Source organism: Dromaius novaehollandiae, chromosome 13 (assembly GCF_036370855.1).
Source record: "Dromaius novaehollandiae isolate bDroNov1 chromosome 13, bDroNov1.hap1, whole genome shotgun sequence".
NCBI lineage: Eukaryota > Metazoa > Chordata > Aves > Casuariiformes > Dromaiidae > Dromaius > Dromaius novaehollandiae.
Window position 1 is genome coordinate 23,733,885 of NC_088110.1, and position 21,939 is coordinate 23,755,823.

Below are 21,939 nucleotides of genomic sequence, written 5' to 3' on the forward strand. Positions count from 1 at the left end.
AACCCGGCCCCTGCGGCGAAGCTGCCTTCCCTGGCCCTGCCTCCCGCGAAGGGAGCACGCGGCGAACAAGCGAGCACCCAGCCCTGCTCCGCAGCAGCCCGCTGCATCCCTCGCCCCCGCACCGAGACCCGGCCGTGGCCTGGGGAGCCGTCGAGCCCGTGGGGGCGGCTCGGGGGCAGCCGCGCTGGGGCCGCCCGGCTCCGCAAAGCCGCTCCGGTACCGCAAGAGCAAGGAGAAGCCAGGACACGTTCAAAACCTCCCCGGAGCCGAAAGGAGCAAGCGACCGAGACGTTTAACCAGCACATGCACCCGGCAAAAGGGAAAACGAGACAGCTGGGGGACAGCGGGGCTGGGCCAGGCAGGGGGGCGCGTGCCGGCACCGTGCCGGGGGTGTTCGCAGCCTGCGCCGGGGTGGTGAGGAGCGGGGTGGCCGGGCTCGCCGCGGGCCAACGCCGGGCAGCGGGTGCGAGCAAGGCACAGAGGTCTTGGAAGAGGCACTTGAATCCGTCTCCAGCCACGTCACCGCGCGCTTGTGCTTGAGGCTCAGCTTTGCCAGCCGGGTCTGGGGTCAGGCGTGACCCCCCCAGACGGCCGTGAAACACCCCGAAACGCAGCTCCGCACCACGACGGGGACCGCGCGGTGCTGGGACAGGCGGGTGATCGGTGCAACGCGTGTCCCCGGTCGCGTCGCATGCTCTCTCAGCCTTCCTCCCCCCGGAGCGAGGCCCCGGCTTTCCCCCAGCCTGCAGCAGGCTCGGGGGGGCCCTGCCGGCGCCCGACCCCGCGGGGCTCACAGCAGCCCCCCCGACTCCCCCGATACTTCACAGCTCAGAAAAGCAAGCGGGGACGCGAGCACGCCGCGGGGCCGGCACGGGGACAGCCGGACCACCGCGCGCTGCCGAACCAGACCCCGAGCGCGAGCTCAGCCCAGCAGGGCAGCCGCGTTCAGCGCAACTCATCGCTCGCATTCAGCATCAGAAAGGAAGGGAAAGAAGGCAAAAGACACAGAGGAGGAGGAGGAGAGCAAGGCTGCGGGTGTCACACCACCGTGGGAAGCTGCCGGGGCACTGCCCCGTGAAACGAGACCCCCAACACCAAGCACCGCCACACACAAGCCCCTCTGCGGTCCCGGCTCGCCCAAACAGCATCGCCCAGCTGCAAGAAAGCCATTTCCCTGCGCGCCCTGTACACAACCGGCTTCGCCCAGAAAGTACCGAGCACCGACGCGCCGGGAGCGCGGCCTCGAGGAAGGGGCCGCGCTGGGCCCTGCCCTCCTTCTCCGACTCTGCAGCCCCCAAACACCGGCCCCAGACAGACCCGCAGCTACCGAGGCTCCACGCGTCGAGGCGCCCGTCGGCCCGAAGCCACGCGTCCTCCTCGGCAGCACTCTGCATCCCCCCTCCCCACGGCTCCGGCCCGTGGGCTGCGGGATCAGCTCCGGAGGGCCGGGAAAGGAGAAAAACAACACTGTTAAAATCAGGAGGGGTCATTTGGAGAACTGCACAGCACGCATCGCAGTCAGGCTACCCGTCCGCGAGGCCCGAGCACGGGAGACCGCCTGGGAAATAACACTGCACACCAGTTTGGCCCTTATTTTTTCCTTGAAAGTGCTGCCTAGGGTGAACTATACATACAAAGATAATTTTAATTAATTTATTTATTTCTTTACACATAACTGAAAGTGATGTTACAGTACATAAGTTATTTACAACTGTGCAGTAATGTGTTGCAAAATAAATTATCTAGAAGGCAGCAAAAGTACATTGTTAATGTATATAAAAACTGTACAGCATTTATGGGATACAATTTTTCTTTATATGAGTATTGGCTCTGTAGTGTTTTCAAGTTATGTTCTCAGAAAGAGAAACGAAATGCCCAAGATTAAAGGAAAAAATATATAAACCACATGGATTTTACTCCATTAAAAACACAGTTGGCAAAGTCCTTTCTCTGCGTCACCATTTCTCCGTCCGTCCGTCCGTCCGTCCGCCGCTCGCCGCGCTGCCCCAGCGTGCCGCGGGCCGGCGGCGCCCGCCGCTGTTGCGGAGCGGTGGCGAGCGGCTGCTGCGGGATGCCCCGCTCCGGAGCCTGGCGCCGCGCACACCTCCAGAGCCGCGTCTGCCGAAGTTGGACGCTTTCTGTTGCTTCTAATTTTTTGTTTTTGTTTTTAGACATACCCAGGATGGAACGAGAAACTCAAACACCCCCCCCACCCCCCGTAGTTTCCTACCGCAGCTTCTCTGCGGGGAGATCCGCAGACCGGTGGAAAGCAGAGAGCTGGAAATCACCGCGTTCACAAGTACATGAATCACGTGGTTGCTGGCCCCGCTCGGCAGCTTCTGCAACACCAAACGGTGTCCTTGGCCTCCTCCCTCCAGGCCAGTCCCTTCGCCGGCGAGGCGCTCGCTGCTGCGCGCAGCCCGGCTGCCTCCCTGCCGCGGCGGCCGCGCGGAAAGGAGATGCGTCCCCACCCCGCTGCCCGGCGGAGCCACCTCAGTCCGGAAGTGAGGGACGCGCTGTGAAGAAAGTGCAATTTTTTTTCTTATTGTTTAGTTTTCTGCCGATAGCTGCTTCCTCCTCCTCTGACCAGGGATTCATCAGCAAGCGGTAAGGGTGAATGTGAGCTCGACCGCCCGACCTCGGAGGGCTCCCGTCCTTGCCAGTCTTCAGCGATGTCTCCCGGTCTGGAACTGTCATGCCGGCAAGAGCACAAAGTCATCGTTCACGTCGACCATTGGCACGTAGAAGGAGGGCACCTCGTTCACGCAGAGGGACTTGTGGCCCGCGGGGTCCAGCTCCTGCACCTTCAGCTGCCACTCCATCCTCTGCACCGCGTTGAGGGCAGCAGCCTCGTGTTGCTGTCGCATCAGCAGGCACGTCTGGATGGGAAAGAAACCCAAGTGGAGATGAGGGGTGAGCGGGGAGGCCGGGACGGCTGCCAGGGCACCCTGCAAAGGCCAGGGATCGCGGCAGCCGCGCGGGACACAGCACCCAACGGGAACGGGACAGGAGGAAAAGCTGGACTTGGGAGGAGCTGCCGAACAGGGCGCCCCGAAGCCCCCAGTCCCGGGGCGGCAGGGCCTCCGCAGGCCGAGCCCATCCCTGCAGACGGGGGGACGACAGCCCGGCTGCCGGCCTGAACGGCGATGCAGGAGCAGAGCACAAACAGACCCGCGGGGCCTGCAGGCACCACCTTTACCCCTCTGCCTAAGGGAAAGGCAAAACATAGAGGCAAGCGAACAGAGCAGACACTCATGTTCTCGCTTTCCCACTCGTTTCCAGCACGGGCACAAGCCAAGCGCTTGGCTGCTCTGCGCATGGGAGAGCAGCACAGCTCAGCCCACGGGCTGCTCGTAAAGGCTCGTAAGCACTCAGAGCACTGCCGCCGCGGGGAACGGCCTCAGCAGAGTCCCCGAAGCCTCCGCAGCAGCCGAGGGCAGCGTCCCGCTCCATCCGCTGCTCACGTTCGAGCTGCCAACTCCTCCAGCGGAAAGGGCGGACACCCCTCCTCGCTACCGCTGCCCGGGTCTGCCACCCCGAGCTTTGCGGAGCGCTCTGGAGAGCGCTGCATGGGTTCCTGCCACCCGCAGACTTGCCACAGGCTTTGAGCTTGCTGCAGCGCGTGTGGCTGCTAAGAGCAGGCCCTGCAGGCTTAACTGCCCGAGAAGCCCAAGCCCAGACGGCAAGAAGCACAGAGGGAACAGCCAGACAGCACCCGCAGCAGCACGTGCCTCAAATCCCCCTTTTCGGAGCAGCAGGGGCAAATGCCCTCCTGTAATCCCCAAAGCGGTGCCAACCTCTCGGTATGCCGTCCACACGAGTGCTCCCCGTTGCAGAATGCTGCCTGCAGCTTCCCAGGACGCCTCCTCCCAGCAGGTTTTTAGAAACCATGACCACAGCTTCCCAAAAAAGCATCCAGCACAACCGGCTGCCTCCCCGGCCCCACAGCGCTCAGGGGAACCGCGGGACCCTCCAAGCAACAGCCGGGATCGCTCTCTCGCAAACCCCTCCCCGGCCCGCGCAGCAGAGCAGGCCCTGCTCCTGGCCGTGTGCCGCCGCGGCAAACGGGGCCGCGAGCCGCCGTGCCGGGGCTCCAGCGCCGCTCACCTTCATTCGGTCGTACTTGTCATCCACGTCTTGCAACCAGGAAATGAACTGTCGCGCGTTGAAACGGTCTCTCACCGATTTGTTTTCGTCTCCCTAAGCAAAAGACAGCAAAAGGGAATTACATGGTACTTCTTTTTCCTTTTAAAACAGTCCAAGTCCTGACAGGCCGTATTCAACCCCTCTCAGAGCGCACTGACCAGAAACGGGGCCGAAGTAACCAGAGGGATGCCTGCAGGGAGCAGTACTGGAGCGTGCTGCTCAGCTCCTCCGGCAGCCGTTCGCTGGGGGTTTCGGCCGCAGACACGGATGCTGCGCAGGCACACGCACACGTGCACGCACGCATTTCTGCTTTGCTTGCAGAGAGCTAAGAGGCCGTGTGGGCCGGCCCCCGTCACAGCACCTGCAGCGCTCAGTCTCCTTCAACCCATGCCCAAGATCATAACGTCTTTAGCGTAGAAGCACAGACACTTTTTGGCTGAGAAACGGCGAGGGATGAAATCAGGGCTCCTGAATCAATATGCCAGGGCACTAATAAATTCCGCTCTGCTGCCGCCGCACAGGCTCACTCCTGCAATGCAGCACGGTGCTCCCTCCAGAGCAGCCAGGCTGGCGGCGCAGCTGCGGCGCGCGGGCCGGCAGAGGGGGCCGACGGGGCCGCTCCGTCCCACTGCAGCACTCTGAGTCCGCACAAAGCCGCACAGCAACAGACTGCAGAAACCGGACCTGATTCCCCCCTTCTCTGGCACAGAGCTACATGACATCGAAGGAAGAAACGCTCACTTTCTGTGCGCTGTGCAGCAGAGGCTGGCTCTCTCAATGCCAGGATTCAGATACACATTCATTTAATGGCTCTCTCCCCTTTATGCAATGTGAAAAGAAATCCCGGAGTGTAGATAAATAAACCTTCCAAATGCGCAGATGATCCTGATCAAGAAGAAGGGCAGAGGGTCCTGCGACTCACTGATAAACGTGAGTCATCGCTGCTTCTAAAGAGACACACGATGCTCCCTGCATCCGTGTTCCTGGACCTGCTTGCCCTGCACGCGCACGGGGTGTCACCGAACAGGCGATTCGAGCCCTCCCGCAGCTGAGTCAGACCAGTTGACCTGGGCACATGCTGGGGAGGTCTCGCAACGTGTCCCGTACCTGCGTGCTGTGGTGTGTGACAGGTCCCTGAGCAGGAAGAGCATTAGTGACGTCCCTCCCGCCCGCCCGCCGAGAAAGCACGTCTCCCTCGGGACCTGGCACAGCACCTCTGAGACGCTCCGTCACCGCAAAGACAGGCACTGACCTGATTTTCCAGAGGCATGTTGTAGACCTCGGAGTCCAGCAGCATGGTGCAGGCGCTGAAGGGCACGGCCTGGTTGGCGATGGTCCTCGCTGCCCGGCAGTGAACCCTCAGGATCTCCTGCTCGCAGGAGACAATCAGCTTCTCCTGCGGAAGGGCAGAGGAAGCCGTGAGCGTGGCCGCCCTGGGTTCCCAGCAAAGGCGATTCCCCGGCAGGAATCCCCCGGAGCGCGGCCCTTACCCGCTCGATGCTGTGCTGGAGCCGCAGCTTCCCCCTCACGGCCTCCTGCTGCTTGAAGAGCTCCTTCAGCGGCTCTGCCAGCGACGGCGGCGGGGCGATCTGCGGACACACCACGGCAAAGCGTTACGGGCAGCGGCTCCGCCGCGTCCGCAGCCGCGCGGGGCCTGTCCCCGCTGCCCCGCAGCCAGGGGCTTGCAGCAGGCTGGCAGCAAGGCCACGGGGGGAAGGCAGACGTCTCCCAAGGGCCTGGCGAGGGAACGGGGCCCCGCTGGGTGCTGCGCGGAGCTGCAGGAGCAGAAACCCGCGCCTTTGCTCAGCAGGGGCTCGGAGCACAGGCAGGGACGAGACGACGGGGCGGATGTTCGGCGCAGAGAGCGAGCTCGGCCCGTGGAGCCAGAGCTCTCCCGACCACCCGCCTGCTCACCCGGGTGTTGCAAGGGCAGGTTGTAAAGGGGCCTGAGAGCCTTCGACGAAAGGGATGAGACTCGGAGGAACACTGGAAGGGGCAGCCCGGTCCGCACCCCGCGAAGGGTTCGTCTCGTGGATGAGGAAAGAGCCGCAGGGCTGAGCCAGGGGAACAAGCGGCCGAGGCTGCTCCGCGTTTTCCCCCCGAGCAAAGCACCCCGCAAGCTCAGCGCGAGCCGCAGCACAGCAGAGCAGGCGGCTCCGAATTAGCCTAGGAAGGAGCGAGCAGACGTGACCGCAGGCTCACGGCTCTGCGGCAGACGAAGCTCGTATTAACTCCTGCAACAGGGCTCCGGGCAGGTGCTGGTCCTACCCCCCCCTCACTGCAGGAACAGGCACCACGTTTTCATCCCTCACTTTCAGCACGGCTCATACTTGGGGGAAATGGAGATTTCCCCCAACGCTTGGCCTGCTGGTTCACTTAGGGAGAGTCATGGCTTCTGAAATGGTAGAATGTATCAGACTCCTCAAACAAAGTTTTGTGTAAGGGTAAAAGAAGAACCTGTTTATATTTCCCAGAGGGAAAAATCCCTGTGAGAATGTTACATCAATAAAAACTTCATTCTAGTAAAGCAAAAAGGGGCTTCTCTGAGGTTCTTGCATGGACTTCACTGCTGTTCTGGACAGGCAAAAGAAAGGCCCATGGACCAGGGTCTATCGCACCAGCTGCAGCAGGGAACACAGTTTGACGCGGCAGGTCATACTGACCCTCCTCCTCCTCGAGGCTGGATCCCAGATTTACTGCCTGGAGCATTAAGCTTATTGATGCATTTGTATTAGCAAAGTCCATTCACGCAGTGCAGCAAGGAAATGCAGGTCCCACTGCCAAGGAGTTACCACTATCGGCAGGTCAAATATTGAAGCTTTAGTAAAATGAAGGCAGGAGGTAAGAGCAGCTATCTTTTCCTTACAGTCTTCTAGGTTCATTATCCAATTACTATACTGCTTGTAAAAGCAATTTTGCCTTCTGGCCTCAAATCCAGCGGATTCATACAAACTCGCTCTAAAGCCTCAGAATATCTTAGGTTCCTAAGCACCGCCTAAGGTCTTGTCTGCAAAAATACAACAATCTCAGAGGATGCATTTAGCACGCAGCCGTCCCCTTACCGCGGCTCGGTTTGGTGACCGCGAGTATGTTCTGAAAGTCTGCTAAAGACGCCGCTGGGGCACCATCGGCACCGTAAGAGCCCTTTCACTGCATTAGGGGACAACGTGGTCGTGCTGGTAGCAACAAGGGAGGGGAGAGTCCCTGGTGCTGTGTTTTAAACCGATTTGCAGAAATAAGAGAGGGGAGAAGGTGACTCACCACTGGAATATGAAGCTTGCTTAGAGGTTTGCCATCCAGTAGGTAGGAGCCAGTATAGGTGACATATTCAGCGTAGCACTGTGGAGCCTGGGGAGTAATATAGCAGAGGATTTTCCGCTTCTCCTCAATCTTTTTCCTGATCTGGAGGTACTCAAAGTAGGGGTTGGATCTGTCACTGTGATAAGGTTCAATGTCATCCAGTTTTATAGCATCTACAATAGCTGCCAGTGTTTGCTGTATCATCTCTCTCGTCTGCTGGGTGGAGGTGTTGATCTGCTGCTGCAGCTGCTGGTTGGAACGCTGGAACCTGCGTTTTCGTGGGTGCTGAGTCTGGGAATCTTCTTCCTCTGTAATTCGGCCTTTGGCACGCGTGGAAGGTGCAGAAACAGGAGGAAATTCCTTCTCAGAAGACGCAGCGTTCTGCTTGTTTTGATTGGCCAGCATCTGAGCCCGGTTCCTGGTAATCCGCTGAGGAATCTCTTCTATTTTGGGCGGTTTGGGAGCTTCTGCTATTGGTTTTTGGACTGGTTCAATGATTTCTGCTTGAGTGTTCCCTGGAGGTGCCTCTGTCTGGGAGGAAGAGACTTGGCTCCCACTGCGTGCTGCAGCACTCTCCTGTGTGATGCCACTCTCGGGAGTGGTCACCGGTGGAGGACAGCTTTGGGAATTGCTCTCTGCCACCCCACTGGAAGAGGACAGGTCTTCATGAATGGGCTCCACCTCTTTGCTCTCTACCTGGGCAGACTCTGATGAGGTCTGTTGGAAAATCTGTGCTTCTGATTCCTCTATTCCTTTTTCATCAGGTACGTTCAGCACTTCTGAGGTGGCTTCTTGTGCAGTCGCTTCCGATTTCTGCTCCTCTGCTTGCGGTTCTGTTTCCACAGGCAGGGCAGTAGTTGGCTGGCTGGCTGGCGGCTCCTCCTGTTCACTGGAAGCTATTACAGACGCACTCGCTTTAATAATCCCAGCACTTGTTTCTGAAGCTGTTACGGGACTTTCTTCTACCGGTTCTGCTTCTGTCATCTCTGTCTCTGGAACATCTTTAGGTTGGAGCGGCAACTCTGGTAGTGAGAAGGGGCCAAGGTCCAAATCATCTTCTGTATTGGTGAATGGATCAGGCCACGTTACAGGCTCCTCTGTATTTGCAGGCGCAGTATTATTGTTTTCCAAATAGTTGTTTTCTGGTGTCTTAACAACTTCTGCCTGAGTTTCTGTCGGCATACAAGGGGGCTCTGGAGGTATCTCAGGTGCTTCTTCTGGAAGAGGCTTGCAGTTATTAAAGAACGTGTCTAATCTAGTAGGGGACATATATGGCGCTTGCTCATCAGCAGTCGCTATCTCTCCTGGAACTGCTTCTTCAGCATCTTCCTTGACTTCATCAAGCCCTGGTTCAGACACTGACAGAGGGTAAGATATAGGAGAAACTGGGTATGACGTATCTGTGGGAATGAAGGCTACTGGTGTAGGATGAATTGGTTCTAGGGAACAGAGGGGTGGTTTAGGGGACTCCGAAAACCTCTGGGGAGATTTCATTAGAAGCTCTGAGCCCATGGACCAGCCGACAGAGTGCTCTGCTGGGTTGGCCATCAGGCTGGGAGGAATTGCAGTGTCAGGATTTCTGGAAGGAGGGTTGTCCCAGTCCATATTGTTTTGTTCTGGCATGGCCGAACTAAAATGGTTTTCTTCCATAGGCGGTAAGAAGGTGGGTTCTGGTGGCATAATAGAAGCAGTAGCTTGCTGCTCTTCTGTGGTATCCAACGGCATGCCAAGATCAGGAGGAAGAGCACTTTCTACAGAAGGGGCCAGCAGTTCGTCTCTATGTGAAGGGGAGGATTTTGCTTGTAAACCAGAAAAGACACTTTCAGGTGACTGGGCAACTCCGCTGACAGCTCCTGGTGCACAGTGCAAAGCTTCCACCTTAGGTGATGAAACCCCATAATCAGGTGAATAATACCCAGGAGATAAACACTGGAACTTCTCTGCAGGAACAGAGGGAAGGGGAACTTTTTCCTCCATTAAATGCTGCACTGGAGAGTCATAATTTGATGTTGCTGGGACACTTTGCTGTCTGAAGAATTTATCTCCAACGCTGAATTCTTCCTCAGCTGGCCTTCTGATATCCACAGAGATAGACCGGTAAAGGTTCGTAGAAGGTATGGTACGTGTTGGGGTCTGACTCGGATTCTCAGGGAGCCCGCTAGAAACATTTGCATATCTGTCAAAGAAGGATGGAGAACACGCGTTCATGGACATCGTGGATATGGGCAGCGAGTGCTGCGAATCCGCACATTCGAACATCAGATCCGTGTAGTCTTCGTTGCTGCACGAAGGAGTCCTTGGTGTCTGCATCACCTCTTCGTAGCTTGGACAAGATACCACGGACGCTGGGGTCGGAACGCCTGTCGGCCTGTTCTGGTCCGGCCGGGGAGACGCGGGAAGGATTTCCTTCAGCTGAGGGCCAGTTATCCAGTCTTTAGAATCGGTCCCAACAGCAGGCTGTGCCTTGTTGTCCGGTGACAGTATAGGAGTCAGTGGACCTAATTCTTTAAGCTTCTTGTCCTTAAGCTGTGTATCCAGCGTTAACGGCTTCTTTGTCGCCAGATCCAGGCTCCTCTTGCGCACCTCTTCAGCACTTTTAATTTTGTCCTTTAATTTGGGGTCTCCGGATCTGTGTCGCATTTTCTCCATTTGCTTCATTCTCTCTTTGTGCCTTTTGTGGCGTTCTTCAATTTCCAGGTCCTTCTGACTCAACATCCTCTCAAAGCTGGTCATCATCAGATCACCATCTCCCAGAAGTTTCTCCCTTGGCCTGGTATCTTTCTTGCCAGTATCTTTGGAAAGGGTTATTTTTTCATTTCCATTGCTTATTTTTATTGACTCTGTTTTGTCTTTCTCTTGGTTCTCCTTGAGTTTCTCCTTCAGCTTGGTTTCGCCAAATTTGAGGTTTTCCTCCTTTGATTTATCTTTAAAGGTGGTAACTTGAGGACTGTCCTTGTCTTTAACTGTTGACTTTGGCTCATCTTTGTGATGTTTAAAGAAACCATCTGCATGTTTGTCTCTATGCTTTTCCTTTTCTTCCTTCCATTTTTCCTTGTGTTTATCTCGCTTCTTTTTCTCTTTCACTGTGCTGATGGCGCTGGAACCATAACTCTTTTCTTTTTCTGCCTTCTTTGACAGCTCTCTTTCAGAATCATTTTTATCTTTCTTTTCAGAAAATAAGTAATCAATGCTTTTTTCTGGTTCTTCATCAGGCTCTGCCTTCATGTTGTAGGAAGTGCTAAAAGCCTCCCCGTCCACAGAGAAATCCTTTTCGTAATGAGTGGAATCTTTTCTGCTACTGGAGTCTTTAAAATCTTCTGTTTTTTCTTTCTTCTCTGTCTTCTCCTTCTTTGCTTTTTCTTTCTCGTGACTTTTCTTCGATGAAGATGAGGAATGTCGGTGTCTCTCCTTCTCCTTGAGTTTGTCCTGCAAGCAGGGCAAAGGGAGAGAATCTTTAAATTTTTCTTCAGAGGCATCAGTAAGAGAGAGATTAGAAGACTCAAAGAGGCTGGTCAGTCCTGGATCCTGTCCTCTATCTGTGAAGCTATCAGAAGAGATTTCACTGATTTTATCATTGGAGTCATCTCTGTAGTCATTCAGAGCCTCCTCCTCCAATTTTTCCAGCAGGCTCTTCTCTGACTCTCCTCCTTTTGAAGACTTTTTCTCTTTGGAATGCTCTTTATCCATCTTTTCCTTATGCTTGTTTTTCACCTTATCGTCATTGGCATGTTTCTTTTCAGCTTTTTCAGGGAGCTTTTGCTTGTTTTTCTTTTCCTGAGTGGAGTCTATGGATGTTCTGTCTTTCCTGTCTTTGTACTTCTCCGTAGAATCTTTCTTCTCTTTGTGTTTTTCAAAGGAATTCTTCTCCTTTTTCTCTTTTCCGCCTTCCGATGTTCCTTTGTCCTTTTTCTTCTCCTTAGAATCCTTCTCTTTCTGCTTTTCTCCTGAATGCTGCCTGTCCGAGGAGTACTTGCGGTGTTTGTCGGTGTAGAGTTCCTTTTCAGCAGCTGCACCATCATCCTTCTCCTGCAGACTGTCGAGCCGATGCATTTCGCTCCCAACAGCTTCACTGACTTTGAACCCCGTTAAGCTGTAATCATCCCTCTCATCTTCACTTTCATCTGTGAAGATGTCTGCGATGCTGTACCAGCTTTTCTCTTTGCCTTTCTTCTCCTCCTTTTTCTCGGAGAAGTCATCTCTATCTGCAGAGAAGTTTTTCTCTTTCTTTTCTTTAACCTGGTCAAAAGAACTCTTCCTTTCTTTGTCTTTGTTGTGCAGGTCTTTGTATTTCTCTTTCGTTTCTTTTTTCTCTTTGAAACTTTTATCTAGTTCTTTGTCTTTCAGGTTTTTCTCCGGAGCGACTTTTTCATTTTTCTCCTTGTCTCCCTCTTTGGATTTTTCCTTGTATTTTTCTGGCTTCGCTTTTTCTTTTTTTTCCTTATCAGGAGCGTCTTTCTTCTCCTTCTCCTTCCCAGAATGGTGCCTATCCCAACTCTCCAGACTTTTGCCACTGAATTCAGGGTCAGACTTATCCTTGAAGAATGTTTCACAACCATAGTCTTTAAATTCATCTCGATAGGGCTCTTCCTGCTTACTTTTAACATCTTTTCGATCTTTAGAGCCATCAGAGGAATCTTTTCTATCTTTGTTGGTTTCACCTGTATCTTTTTCTTTTCTCTCTTTGACGCTTTCTGCAGAATCCTTCCTTTTCTTGTCCTTTTCAGGCAAATAACTAGGAGTAACTTTGTGTCTTTCAGTTTGGTCCTTTTTCTTCTCAGAGTTTTTGTCCACATAGTCTCTCTCTTTCTTTTTTAAGAAAGTGTCCTTTTCATTACGTTTTTCATTGTATTCTTTCTTCTCTTTCGTTTTGTTTTCTTTTTTCTTGTCTTTAATTTCCTCTTTCACGGGTTCTATGATTAGTTTTGCCACAGTGTCATTTTTAATCTCCCTGAAATCTGTTACTGGAGAATCCCAGCTATCTTCACCCTTGAAATCGAAGGAAGAATCAGATGACAAGTCTGAAAACCATCTCTCTTGCTGATCATCCGAGAGGCTGAACTTTGTGTCCTCGCTTTCGGCAAATTGGCCTTTGTTATTAAACTCATCAAACCCAGACTCTTCCCTGTAAACTTTTTCTTTCTTGCATTTTTCTTTCTCTTCTTTGAAGGATTTTTCTTTCTCTAGTTTAGCAATTTTCTCCTCCTTCAGATCATTCTTCTTTTCAGATTTTGATTGTTTGTCCTTTGACTTCTTCTTTCTTTCTTCCTTGTGTATTCTGGGCTTCTCCTCTTTGGGAGACTTCTCCTTTACAGGCTTCTCTTTTTCTGATTTACTTAATCCTTCTCTGAAGGATTTGCTCGTGTCTTTACTACCATCTTTGAGTTTTCTTAATGATTTCTCCTCTTTCGAGGATTTTCCAGTCTCATCTTTGAACAGCCATTCCTTCTCCTCCATTTTACCTTTGGGGAGCTTTTCTTCCTTCTTACAGTGTTCTCGCTCATGCTTTAACACCTTCAATTTATTTTCGACTGGATTTTCTGTCTCTACTATCAAGCCTTTCTCAGGCTTTTGTTTAGAGTCCTCAAACTCAAAAGAAAAAGTTTTGATTATTTTAATGTCTTGGCTGATGGGACACTGCCCCTTTTCCTTGTTTTTATGTTTGTGTTTTGTTTTATGCTTTTTAACAACCTTCCCCTCCTTGTCCAGCTTTGGAATTGCTCCATCCACATTGGAATGGAATGAATTCTTTTTCTCAGAAACGGTGTTGTGTGGGTTGTTTTTCTTTTTGTGCTCTGGTTTCTTCCTGACCGGCTTTAGTGACTCTAAGCTCGACTCCTCGGACGAGTAGTCTGACTCGCTTGTCAGTCTCGTCCTCGTGGAGTCCGATAAGGAACTGACATCTGACCAAGCTGGAGAAGATATGGTTTTCCAATTGTCCGTCCTCCAGTGCTTGGAGTGCTGTTCTGTAAGATTAGGATTATGTTTTTGGGATGCTAAACTCCCATGAGAAGAGGTCGATGAGGCAGACAGAGAGTTAAACAAGGAGGATTCCTTTAGCACTAGCCTGGAGTCCTTTACACAGCTAGAGCTCTGAAGAGAGTCTCTATCATCCTCCTCACTCTCCACGTTTTCACTCTCTGATTCAGAGGAACAAAATTTGTCATTTTTTTTGCCAAACCGAACCTCTTTGCTTTTAGTCTCCTTCTTCCGCTTCTTTTTTACTTTGCTTTTCTCCTTCTGTGGCTTTGTGCTGGCGGGCTCTCGGATCTTGCTGCTGGGCAATATCGAGTGAGTCGAAAGTCGCAGCTTCTCCCCAGTCCCCACAGCAACGCTAGTCTCCTCCTCGTCCGAGCTGTCCGACAGGATGCGGTGGGCAGCTTTCTTTGGTGTAATCGTGTTATTTTTAGTATAAGTTTTCACTTCCATTTTGGGTATGGAAATGAAACTGTTTGCTTTAGTCTCTTTTCTGTAATCCTTTTTCAGCAAATGTTTGTCATCGACTGGCGGTACCCGGTCCTGTTCATCGTCCTCATCAAACTCATACTCATCCTTCACCGGGGTGATGGTCTTGGGGGGTTCCTGGGCCTTGGGCTTGTGCTTCAAACCCTTCTCAAACTCTGAGTCTGTGTTATTGCCATCAACAGAGCTGGAGGGAGCGAAGGAAGGGGCGTCCTCCTCTTCTGAGGTCTCTGCAGAGAGAAGAGGACAATGCATTAGGCCTCCGCGGGGCCCTGGGAAGGGAACATCATCACAGCCTGCTGCAGAGACCTCGAACCCTCGGGAACAGCCCTGCCGCCCCTCTGCCTCACCCAGCCTTTGCTAAGTACGCAGCTAAAAGCTGAAAATACAAGTTGGAAGATCTTTCAGAAAGGAATAGCTGTTCAGTATCGAGCCTGTGAGGGATGTTCTTGAAAACAACCTCCAGGGTATATCGAGAGAAAAAATTGTTAACGGGGTTATGACCACGCAAACAGAGTGGCAGGCCAAGACTCCCCATAAGGCTTGAACGTTTTCTCCAGTTAGAACTACTCAAAAGCTGCAACCTTTCCCATGCAGCACAGCCACGGTGGTGGCACTCGCGGGGCAGGCTCTGTCTGTGCACCCTACTAAACCCTAGCCCAGGAGCACAGCCTGAGAACGCCAGCGCTGGTACAGCAGAGCTCCTTGTCTCCCTAGCTGGGAAGGGATGGAAATACACAACATGTGCACTCAAACTTCTTCCCTTCTATGAACAAGCTGGAATATTACTGACATTTTAAAGGTAAGACATCCATTTACCTGCAATTGGCTTCCAATCCTACATCTCGATTGCACCAGGCAAGTGATCTCAACGTAGGCTTCCAGGGCAAACAGCTAGAGCTCCCGGAGCTAAAGGCTGGTAGTTATGTTGTCTGAATTTGAGAGTTACAGCTACAGATGGACTCCTGACCGTGACAGCAGCGTGCAGATATTCTGACAACAGTCTAACTTCACTGTCCTCTTAACGTATCTGTATTAACAGACAGCTGCAGGCCACAAACATCACTCCCATGTTCACATAAAGGTCAATCTCACCTGTTGAGCTCTCTTCACTAGAGGGATACGTGGTCTTTCCCAGGAGTAGATTCACCATGGTGGGGGAATTAGCTACTTTTAAAGGTGTCTCTCCCTTCCTGTTGCTTTGATGAGGATTCCCTCCATAATGTAACAACAATTTCACCACCTGCAAACAGAAAATGAGACTTGAAGATGCTCACAAAGATGTTTCAGCTCCAGGCTTTTTGCAGAGCTTTCAGATATGCAAGAAAAAGCGGGGTGTCCTCAGGCTACAGAGCAGCCGCTCCTCAGGACACAGGACAGGCCTTAGGACAGTAAGAGTCACTGATAAGAAAGGAGACAAAAAATGACAACATGGATTAATCTGGGCAGGAAAGAAGGGAAAAGAACTAGATGCAAAGCTATGCTGCCTCTCTTCCCTGCCCCAGAGGAAAAATGACTTATTCTCCTGGAAAGGGGAACAGCAAGCAAAATATTTAACAGCACTGGGGCAGGGAAATTCTCATTAAAAGCCAGCCATGAAATCCAGCAAAAACCAACCTTGAAGTGCCCGTTATTCGCTGCATCGTGCAGCGGGGTGTCGTCGTCCAACCCCTTTGTGTTGACTTCGGCGCCTGCAGCAAGCAACTGCTTTGCAACGTCATAGTAACCCCGGTTGCACGCCTCGTGCAATGCTGTCCAGCCTGCAAGCAAACAGACGCTCGTAACATGGACATCATCTCTACGGAAAAAATTAAAGACAGTGAAAAATATCCTCCATCCACAGAAGCTAGAGCTGCCAACGTGTCTGGGTGCCCGTGGCCCTGGTGGCCAGCGTGACTGTCCCCAACCAGCTCCACGTGGCGCAGCAGGGTCCACGCGACAAAGACTCTGCACAAGAGACCTGCAGCTCTGCCTGGCAGCCCCAGACGCGCTGGGTGAGTCCATCCCACTCTTCCCTTTGCTGGTGCAACGTGCCACAGACAAACCATCTGCGAGAATCGAGGCAGCTCTGGGAAATCGAACGGCAAAGTTTTGTGTATGAAATTAAGAGAACCGCTATTGGAAGTCGGATCTCAGACCCGATCCCCTCTCCTACTGCTCCGAACGAGGAGCGCTGCTGCTGGAGTCAGAAAGGAGCTCTGAACTACAGACGTTCCTCCGAAACCTCCCACACACAGACCGAACAAATATTTTCGGCACGCTTTCCAAAGCAAGCAGCTCTGCCACCGCAAACAGGCCCCGATTTCAGAGAGAAGCCAAACAGCAGATCTCCACAGTAACAGCGGCTCTCCTTCTCAAACAAACCTCTGCAGAATACAGAATGAAACGCTTTATCACGTTCAAACAGACTATTTTTAAGCAGAAGCTGTTTTGAAGTTTCCCAGCAAATGTGTACGGCTCCCTGAGCATTTTGCTGATAGCGTCGTGGGAGCTCGCTCGCTTACCTTCACTTGGAGCACTAAAAAGGGGCACCTGTGACCAAAATTAATCACAACCGATACTTCAGTCTAGCACCGATATTAATCATACAGGCGGAGGAACACGCAAGTCCTATTTATAGCCAAAGAATCGTGCTAAGAGAGCAGCAAAGAGCAGAGTCAAGCTCTCGGAGGTGCCAGGAGAAAGGCCGCCTCACGCTAACTCAGCCCCCTCGCAGGTTTGGGAGCGCCGGAGCGGCACGCTTCATCCCACGACTGCCATTTCGCTGCGAGACCGTTCCCCTCCCAGGGCTCGGCCGAGCGGGCCGCCCGCAGCCTGCCTTCCTCCCCCCGCTCCGCACGCGGCCCCCGGCTCGGCCCCCCCAAAATCCCCCCCCGCCCGGAGCAAGAGCTTCGCAGCCCGGCTAGGCGGAGGAGACGGAGGTGCTATCGCGTCTGGGCGAGGAGCAGGGGGTTGGAGAGAAAGCCCCGAGCGCTTTCCGACGTGGATTTGCTGCTGGAGCAGCGCGGAGGCTGATCTCCCCGGAGCGCGGTGCTCTGCGTGCCGAGCGCGGCTCCCCTTCGGCCACACGCTCACGTCTGCGCTTAAAAAACAACACCCAGAGCGCCGCAGCTAGTCACCACTCAGCTTCGGAGCCGTGATTCTACAAACCTGATGTTTTTAATATTTTTGTGCATACCATTTCTCATGTTTCAAGTAAAACGGGAGCTAAACCAGCCCCCTCCCTTTGCAAATCCTCCCCCAGACTCCCAAGACGACACCCACGTGGGAGGGGAGAAGCAGACAGACGAGCGGGTCCTCGCCATGGGCACGGAGCCGGGACAGCCCAGGGAAGTGCTCCGGAGCGAGGCCGGCTCGGCTGCTCCTCCCGAACGGGAGCACGCACGGTACCGCACGACAGCCAGAGAATTTGGCTGCCAAACTCTTAACGTGGGAACTGATATTTTCAAGGATTTATTACTTTGACAAATCTCTAGAAGTTTTTTTTTTAAAGCATAGCAACTTTTTCCCCCCAAAAGGGGCAAAATTATTTCTGGTTAGTCCCCTCTTTATAAATAGCAAACCTGTGCTATAAAGAAGCTATTCTCTCTGGCAGGAGCCGTTCTTGGAGCGGGAACGCTCAGCCGGACGGGGAAGCGCGCAGGCCGCGGGCTGGCTCCACGGCAGCGACCGCCGCACCACGCCGTGCCGCCCGGGGCTGCTCACCTGCAAAGTCTTTCACGTTGACGTCCGCCCCCTCGATGATGAGCTCCTTGATGCGCCGGGCATCTCCTCGGATGGCAGCGCGGTGCAGCCGAGTCTCTCCCCGCTCGTTTCTCTTATTTACTTTATCTTTGGTTTTGGAGGCAGAGTTAGGAGTTCCCTTCTGACAAACGGCAGACTGAGAGGGATGCTTTGGTGTTGTGTCAACTGCGGGGAGGAGAGAAGCGTAGTGAGGAACCGCAACTCAAGGGGAGACCGAAGCCCTTAGAGGGAGCTGTTGCAATATGTTTAACCTTGCCTCTCGACTGAACCGTTCACCACGAGGCACCGAGAGGCAACCGAACCTCGGCAGTCGACGCGAAGACAGAGGAAAGCCTGTGTGCATAACACAGATATTAACTGCAGGCTGCCAAAGCCCACTGGAGAGAACTGCAGTCCTTGAAAAGGCTGCAGGCAATAATCCCATGATTTAGGAGCAGACAACGCATCGCCTCACCCTAAAACCTCATCTCCTAAGGGAAGTGGCCTTTTACCAGGAACACGGGAGGCCCGAGCGCCCGGGGGGAGAGTGCACGTTTCCCGGGAGAGCAGCTGAAGGCTCGGAGCCGGCACAGCCCCCCCAGCTAACAGGGACAGAAGCTGCTAGATTTGTGTTAAAGACAACAAAACAGGTGACTAAAAGCTGCAATGTTTGTGCATAAGATGCAGACACAAATATACGGATAGCGCAATGCATCTAAACACCCCAGAGGGGGTTGTACATGCAACAGATAAAATTATTGAAACACAAAATCCATGATTAAACACGTTCCAGCTGCTCTACGCCTCAAGTTAGCATGCATTGGTTCCCCAGTTTCATCCTTTTTCCACAAAAAGAAACATTTTAAAAATACCCAGAGAGGATGATATTCTTTTATTCACAGTATTCCTTCAGTAAACGAGGCCGAGCCGCCAGCGGGGACCCAGCGCCCCGGCGCAGAGGAGGGCACCAGGGCTTCCAACTAAGCCGGAGGGCAAGCGCAGCCGTGGCCTGCGTCCGGCCCATGGGAAACCTCTTCCCACTACTGCCTTATCCCGGGAGCGACTGCCCGACGGATCGGCAGTCCCCGGCCACGTGCGAAACCGCCGGCGGTCCGGCACGCCCCACGCCTGTGCCGCAGCCCCCGGACGCCGCGCTCCGCGCTCTCCCCGGGCAGCAGAACCGAGCTGAGCCCCGGCGTCCGCGTTTGCCGGGTGGCAGCTAATCTCCGCCGACGCGCGTGATCTGCGCTAACGACCTGGTAAGCGGTGCAGCCGTGCACCGCGCAGCCCGGGGATGCACGAGGCTCACGCGCGCCCGCCCACGCCTCCGAGCAAAACCGCGCTCCGGCGCTCACCTGGGCTGTTTGCAGATTCCTCTGCTGTCATCTGCATGAGCAGAGCGACTTGCTGGCGCTCGGAGAGCGGGTAGCCGGCCCGGATCCCTGAAAGGCCCATCCCAAAGAGCAAGCCGGGCTTTCGCGTGGCGGGCTCCTTCTTGATCCTCTTCCGCTCTGGACCCTGCTTTTCTGTGATGCAAGGGGACACAAAAGACAGGAAGGTTTCGTCCGTGAATGTCACCGTAACCGAAAACCACCTTCATTGCTGAGCAAAGCGCTCGCAGCAGCTTTCCAAGTCTGGTTTGCTATTCCACAAATTACAAGCAGCCTCTGGGGAAGGAAGCGTCCTCGTGGTAGAAGCGCCGGCGTCTCCCCGCAGCGGCACCCGGGACGGGCGTCCCCGCTCTCGCCCCAGCCAGCGCGGCCGACGGGCTGCCCGGCGCAGGAGGGGCACCTTACCGCGGCCCTTCCCGGCGCAGGTCGCCGGCAGCTTTCTAACGGTTTTCCTCATTTTTCCAAGCTTTCTCCCCCTCCCCCTTCGCTCCCTTCTCCCCCCACCTTCAAACAGCAGCGCAGGAGGGAGAGAAGCGAGTCCACAGTGGCGGCCGCTGCCAGTACTGTACCTTCCATCTTGCTTCTAGGAGCCTCCATGTCATGCCATGGCGCTTCGAGGAGCGAACGCAGCCTTATGCCACCACAGCATGGACTGAACTGGAGGCATCTAAAAGCATCAACAGAGAGTGCTAGCGAGACGGGCTGACAGCTCGGACACGTTGCCACCTCACCCCCGTATCGCAGCCACGGCACCGGCTTTGCATTCGGACCACCGCGGCACCGGGAGCCCGGCAGGGACGGTGCTCGGAGGACAGTGCCCGGGCAGCAGCGGGCTGGTCCTCTCCTTCCAGGGAGGGACGCCAGCGCTTCGGCATGCGGGATACGCTCGGAGTCAGGCAGATAAACTGCTCCGCCACAGCTGTGCCTGCATCTCCCCAACTGAAAAAACAGGAGGGAAGGAACCTAACCCCTGCGAGAAGTCTGAATCTGCAGCTTTTCCTAAGCAGGTTTCCGATCTTCCCTATGCAAATATAGATCCCTCTCCCCTACAAGGAGCGCTAACGGTCCTTCCCGTGTGTTTCTGGCTTGCTTGCTCGTTGATGCTCCTATCTGGGAGCGGCAATTCTGCTGCACGCTCGTCTGCAGGGCGGCAGCAGCAGAGTCCGACCACAGGGGCGTATCAGAGGTTAAAGCTGCACGGTGTCGGTTTAGGAAATAAAGATTAAGTTTCCTTTACTGCTGCCAACCAAACAGGAGACAGACTATGCATCTGCAGAGCAGCACAACGCCCTGCCAATAAGCCAAGTCACACGTGCCTCAAACCGTCCGAGGCCCCCAAAAAGCGTAAAGACGTCATGGGGGGGGTGCACGCATGTATGTGCATGTGAGCGAGCGTGTGAGAATCCCTCCCTGTTCATACGTGTTTCTAAAGCACTGATGTAAGCTGATTTTAAGGCTAACTGCACAGCTCATGCTGTGCACAGAGCACCTTAGGACAAGAACACTATTCTTAGAAGACACACACAAAAGTTATCAAATACAGGTGAACGGTTCCTTGTCCCAGCATCACATCCCCAAAGGCCCGTTCGAATCAAGGCCAGTGAGACGCGGCCGGAGAAACCCAAGCAGCAAAGCACCTCGCTGCATCACGGACGGGCAACCAGAGCACCGAGCGCACGCGAGCTGCTCAAAGCCTCCCCGCGCAAACGGGAACTGTGGTACCGAACTGACCCACGTTCGCTTTTCAGGAGAGCGAATCCTGCCTGCGACTTGCAAGCGCAAGGTAAAATCTTTTCAATGAAAAAATGTTTTAACCCCCCAGCAGGGAGGTGAATGTCGTGAGGACGGTGTCAGACGCGGAGGACGCAGAGGGGCTCTCGTGGCAGCAAGCCTGCCGGCATCTGCTCCCGAAGAGGAACGCCTCTAGCCCGAAGGACTTTTGGGTGGGCTGACGACACAGCTGATCTCCAAGGCTCTCGGGGAGGCAGCACGGGCAAGGTCTCTTCTGCTCCAAAGTCTGAATCTAAACGTGCTTCTTATTTTGCCGGAGATATTTTGAGAATCCCAGAAAGCATAACAAGGATGATACAAGGAGTCTCAAAAATAGGGTTTGCAATCATGTAAATGTTTGATAACGCTCTCCAAGCGGCAGAGCGTCAGCTCTGAAGCAGCCTGGGAGGGGAAACCCTAACAAGAAATAATCCCAGTGTCTGCCCACCTTCCCTCCAGCTCCAGCGTCCTCAAACTGGGGAGCGGGGGGATGAGGAGGTCTAGGTGGATTTGCACGGATCGAACAGATGCAAGCTTAATGGACTAATAACTGCATCCATTTTCTTCCCCGGCACATCTGTGTAATTGCGATGCACGGTCAAGCAGCACCATGGAGGCAACTCCGAGCACACAAGCTCCAGCCGGAGCAGGGGACACCATCGCCATCGCCCTGCACCGCGTGGCCTGGGCTGGCTCCCCGCACGGCCAGGCCTGCCGGGACACCGGGGACCTCTGGGACCACCAGAGGCACCAGCCCAGGAGAGGCAAAGGGGTTGACCTGCAACCTTTAACCTGGCTCCGTTGGTCTTGTCATTTTGTCAAATTCCGTTATTTAGGTGACCTTTATCAGACCAACTTTTTAAGATTAAAAAAAAAAAAAAAACACCACCCTCTGCTCAAGATCCTCTGGTGACTGCTCTGATTTCGGGATCACGTTTTCCTACCCGTAACACCTCGCCTCTGGCACGGCGTGAAACCATGCAAAACCAGCGCAGAAGCTGAAGGGGCAGCTCGGCTGTCCAAAGCTGAGCACGCCGCGAGCTGCGGCAAGGCAAACAGGCTGACCCCCCCCCCCCGAGAAACAGCCTCCGATTCTCCAGCAGTTGCATTTAGCATTATTTATACTGTGGGTAAAAATAAGATGGAGATA

General features: G+C 54.0%; 1 protein-coding gene across 4 annotated transcripts in view; it reads right to left on the bottom strand.

Annotated features, from left to right (window-relative positions):
* Nucleotides 1-1,639: 1,639 nt before the first annotated feature.
* Nucleotides 1,640-21,939, bottom strand: part of ANKRD11 (ankyrin repeat domain containing 11) — a 149,944-nt gene continuing 129,644 nt past the window's right edge. For 3 of the 4 annotated variants that reach the window (XM_064519829.1, XM_064519827.1, XM_064519828.1), the window contains 9 exons: nt 18,984-19,154; nt 17,611-17,814; nt 15,523-15,665; nt 15,001-15,148; nt 7,408-14,135; nt 5,637-5,735; nt 5,399-5,542; nt 4,108-4,200; nt 1,640-2,879 (listed from right to left, as the gene is read on the bottom strand). In XM_064519829.1, the coding sequence (XP_064375899.1) occupies nt 2,694-2,879; nt 4,108-4,200; nt 5,399-5,542; nt 5,637-5,735; nt 7,408-14,135; nt 15,001-15,148; nt 15,523-15,665; nt 17,611-17,814; nt 18,984-19,154 (7,916 nt within the window). In that variant the 3' untranslated portion in view covers nt 1,640-2,693. Of the gene's footprint in view, nt 2,880-4,107; nt 4,201-5,398; nt 5,543-5,636; nt 5,736-7,407; nt 14,136-15,000; nt 15,149-15,522; nt 15,666-17,610; nt 17,815-18,983; nt 19,155-19,588; nt 19,687-21,939 lie in introns of all 4 variants that reach the window. The other variant, XM_064519830.1, reaches the window with a different exon arrangement.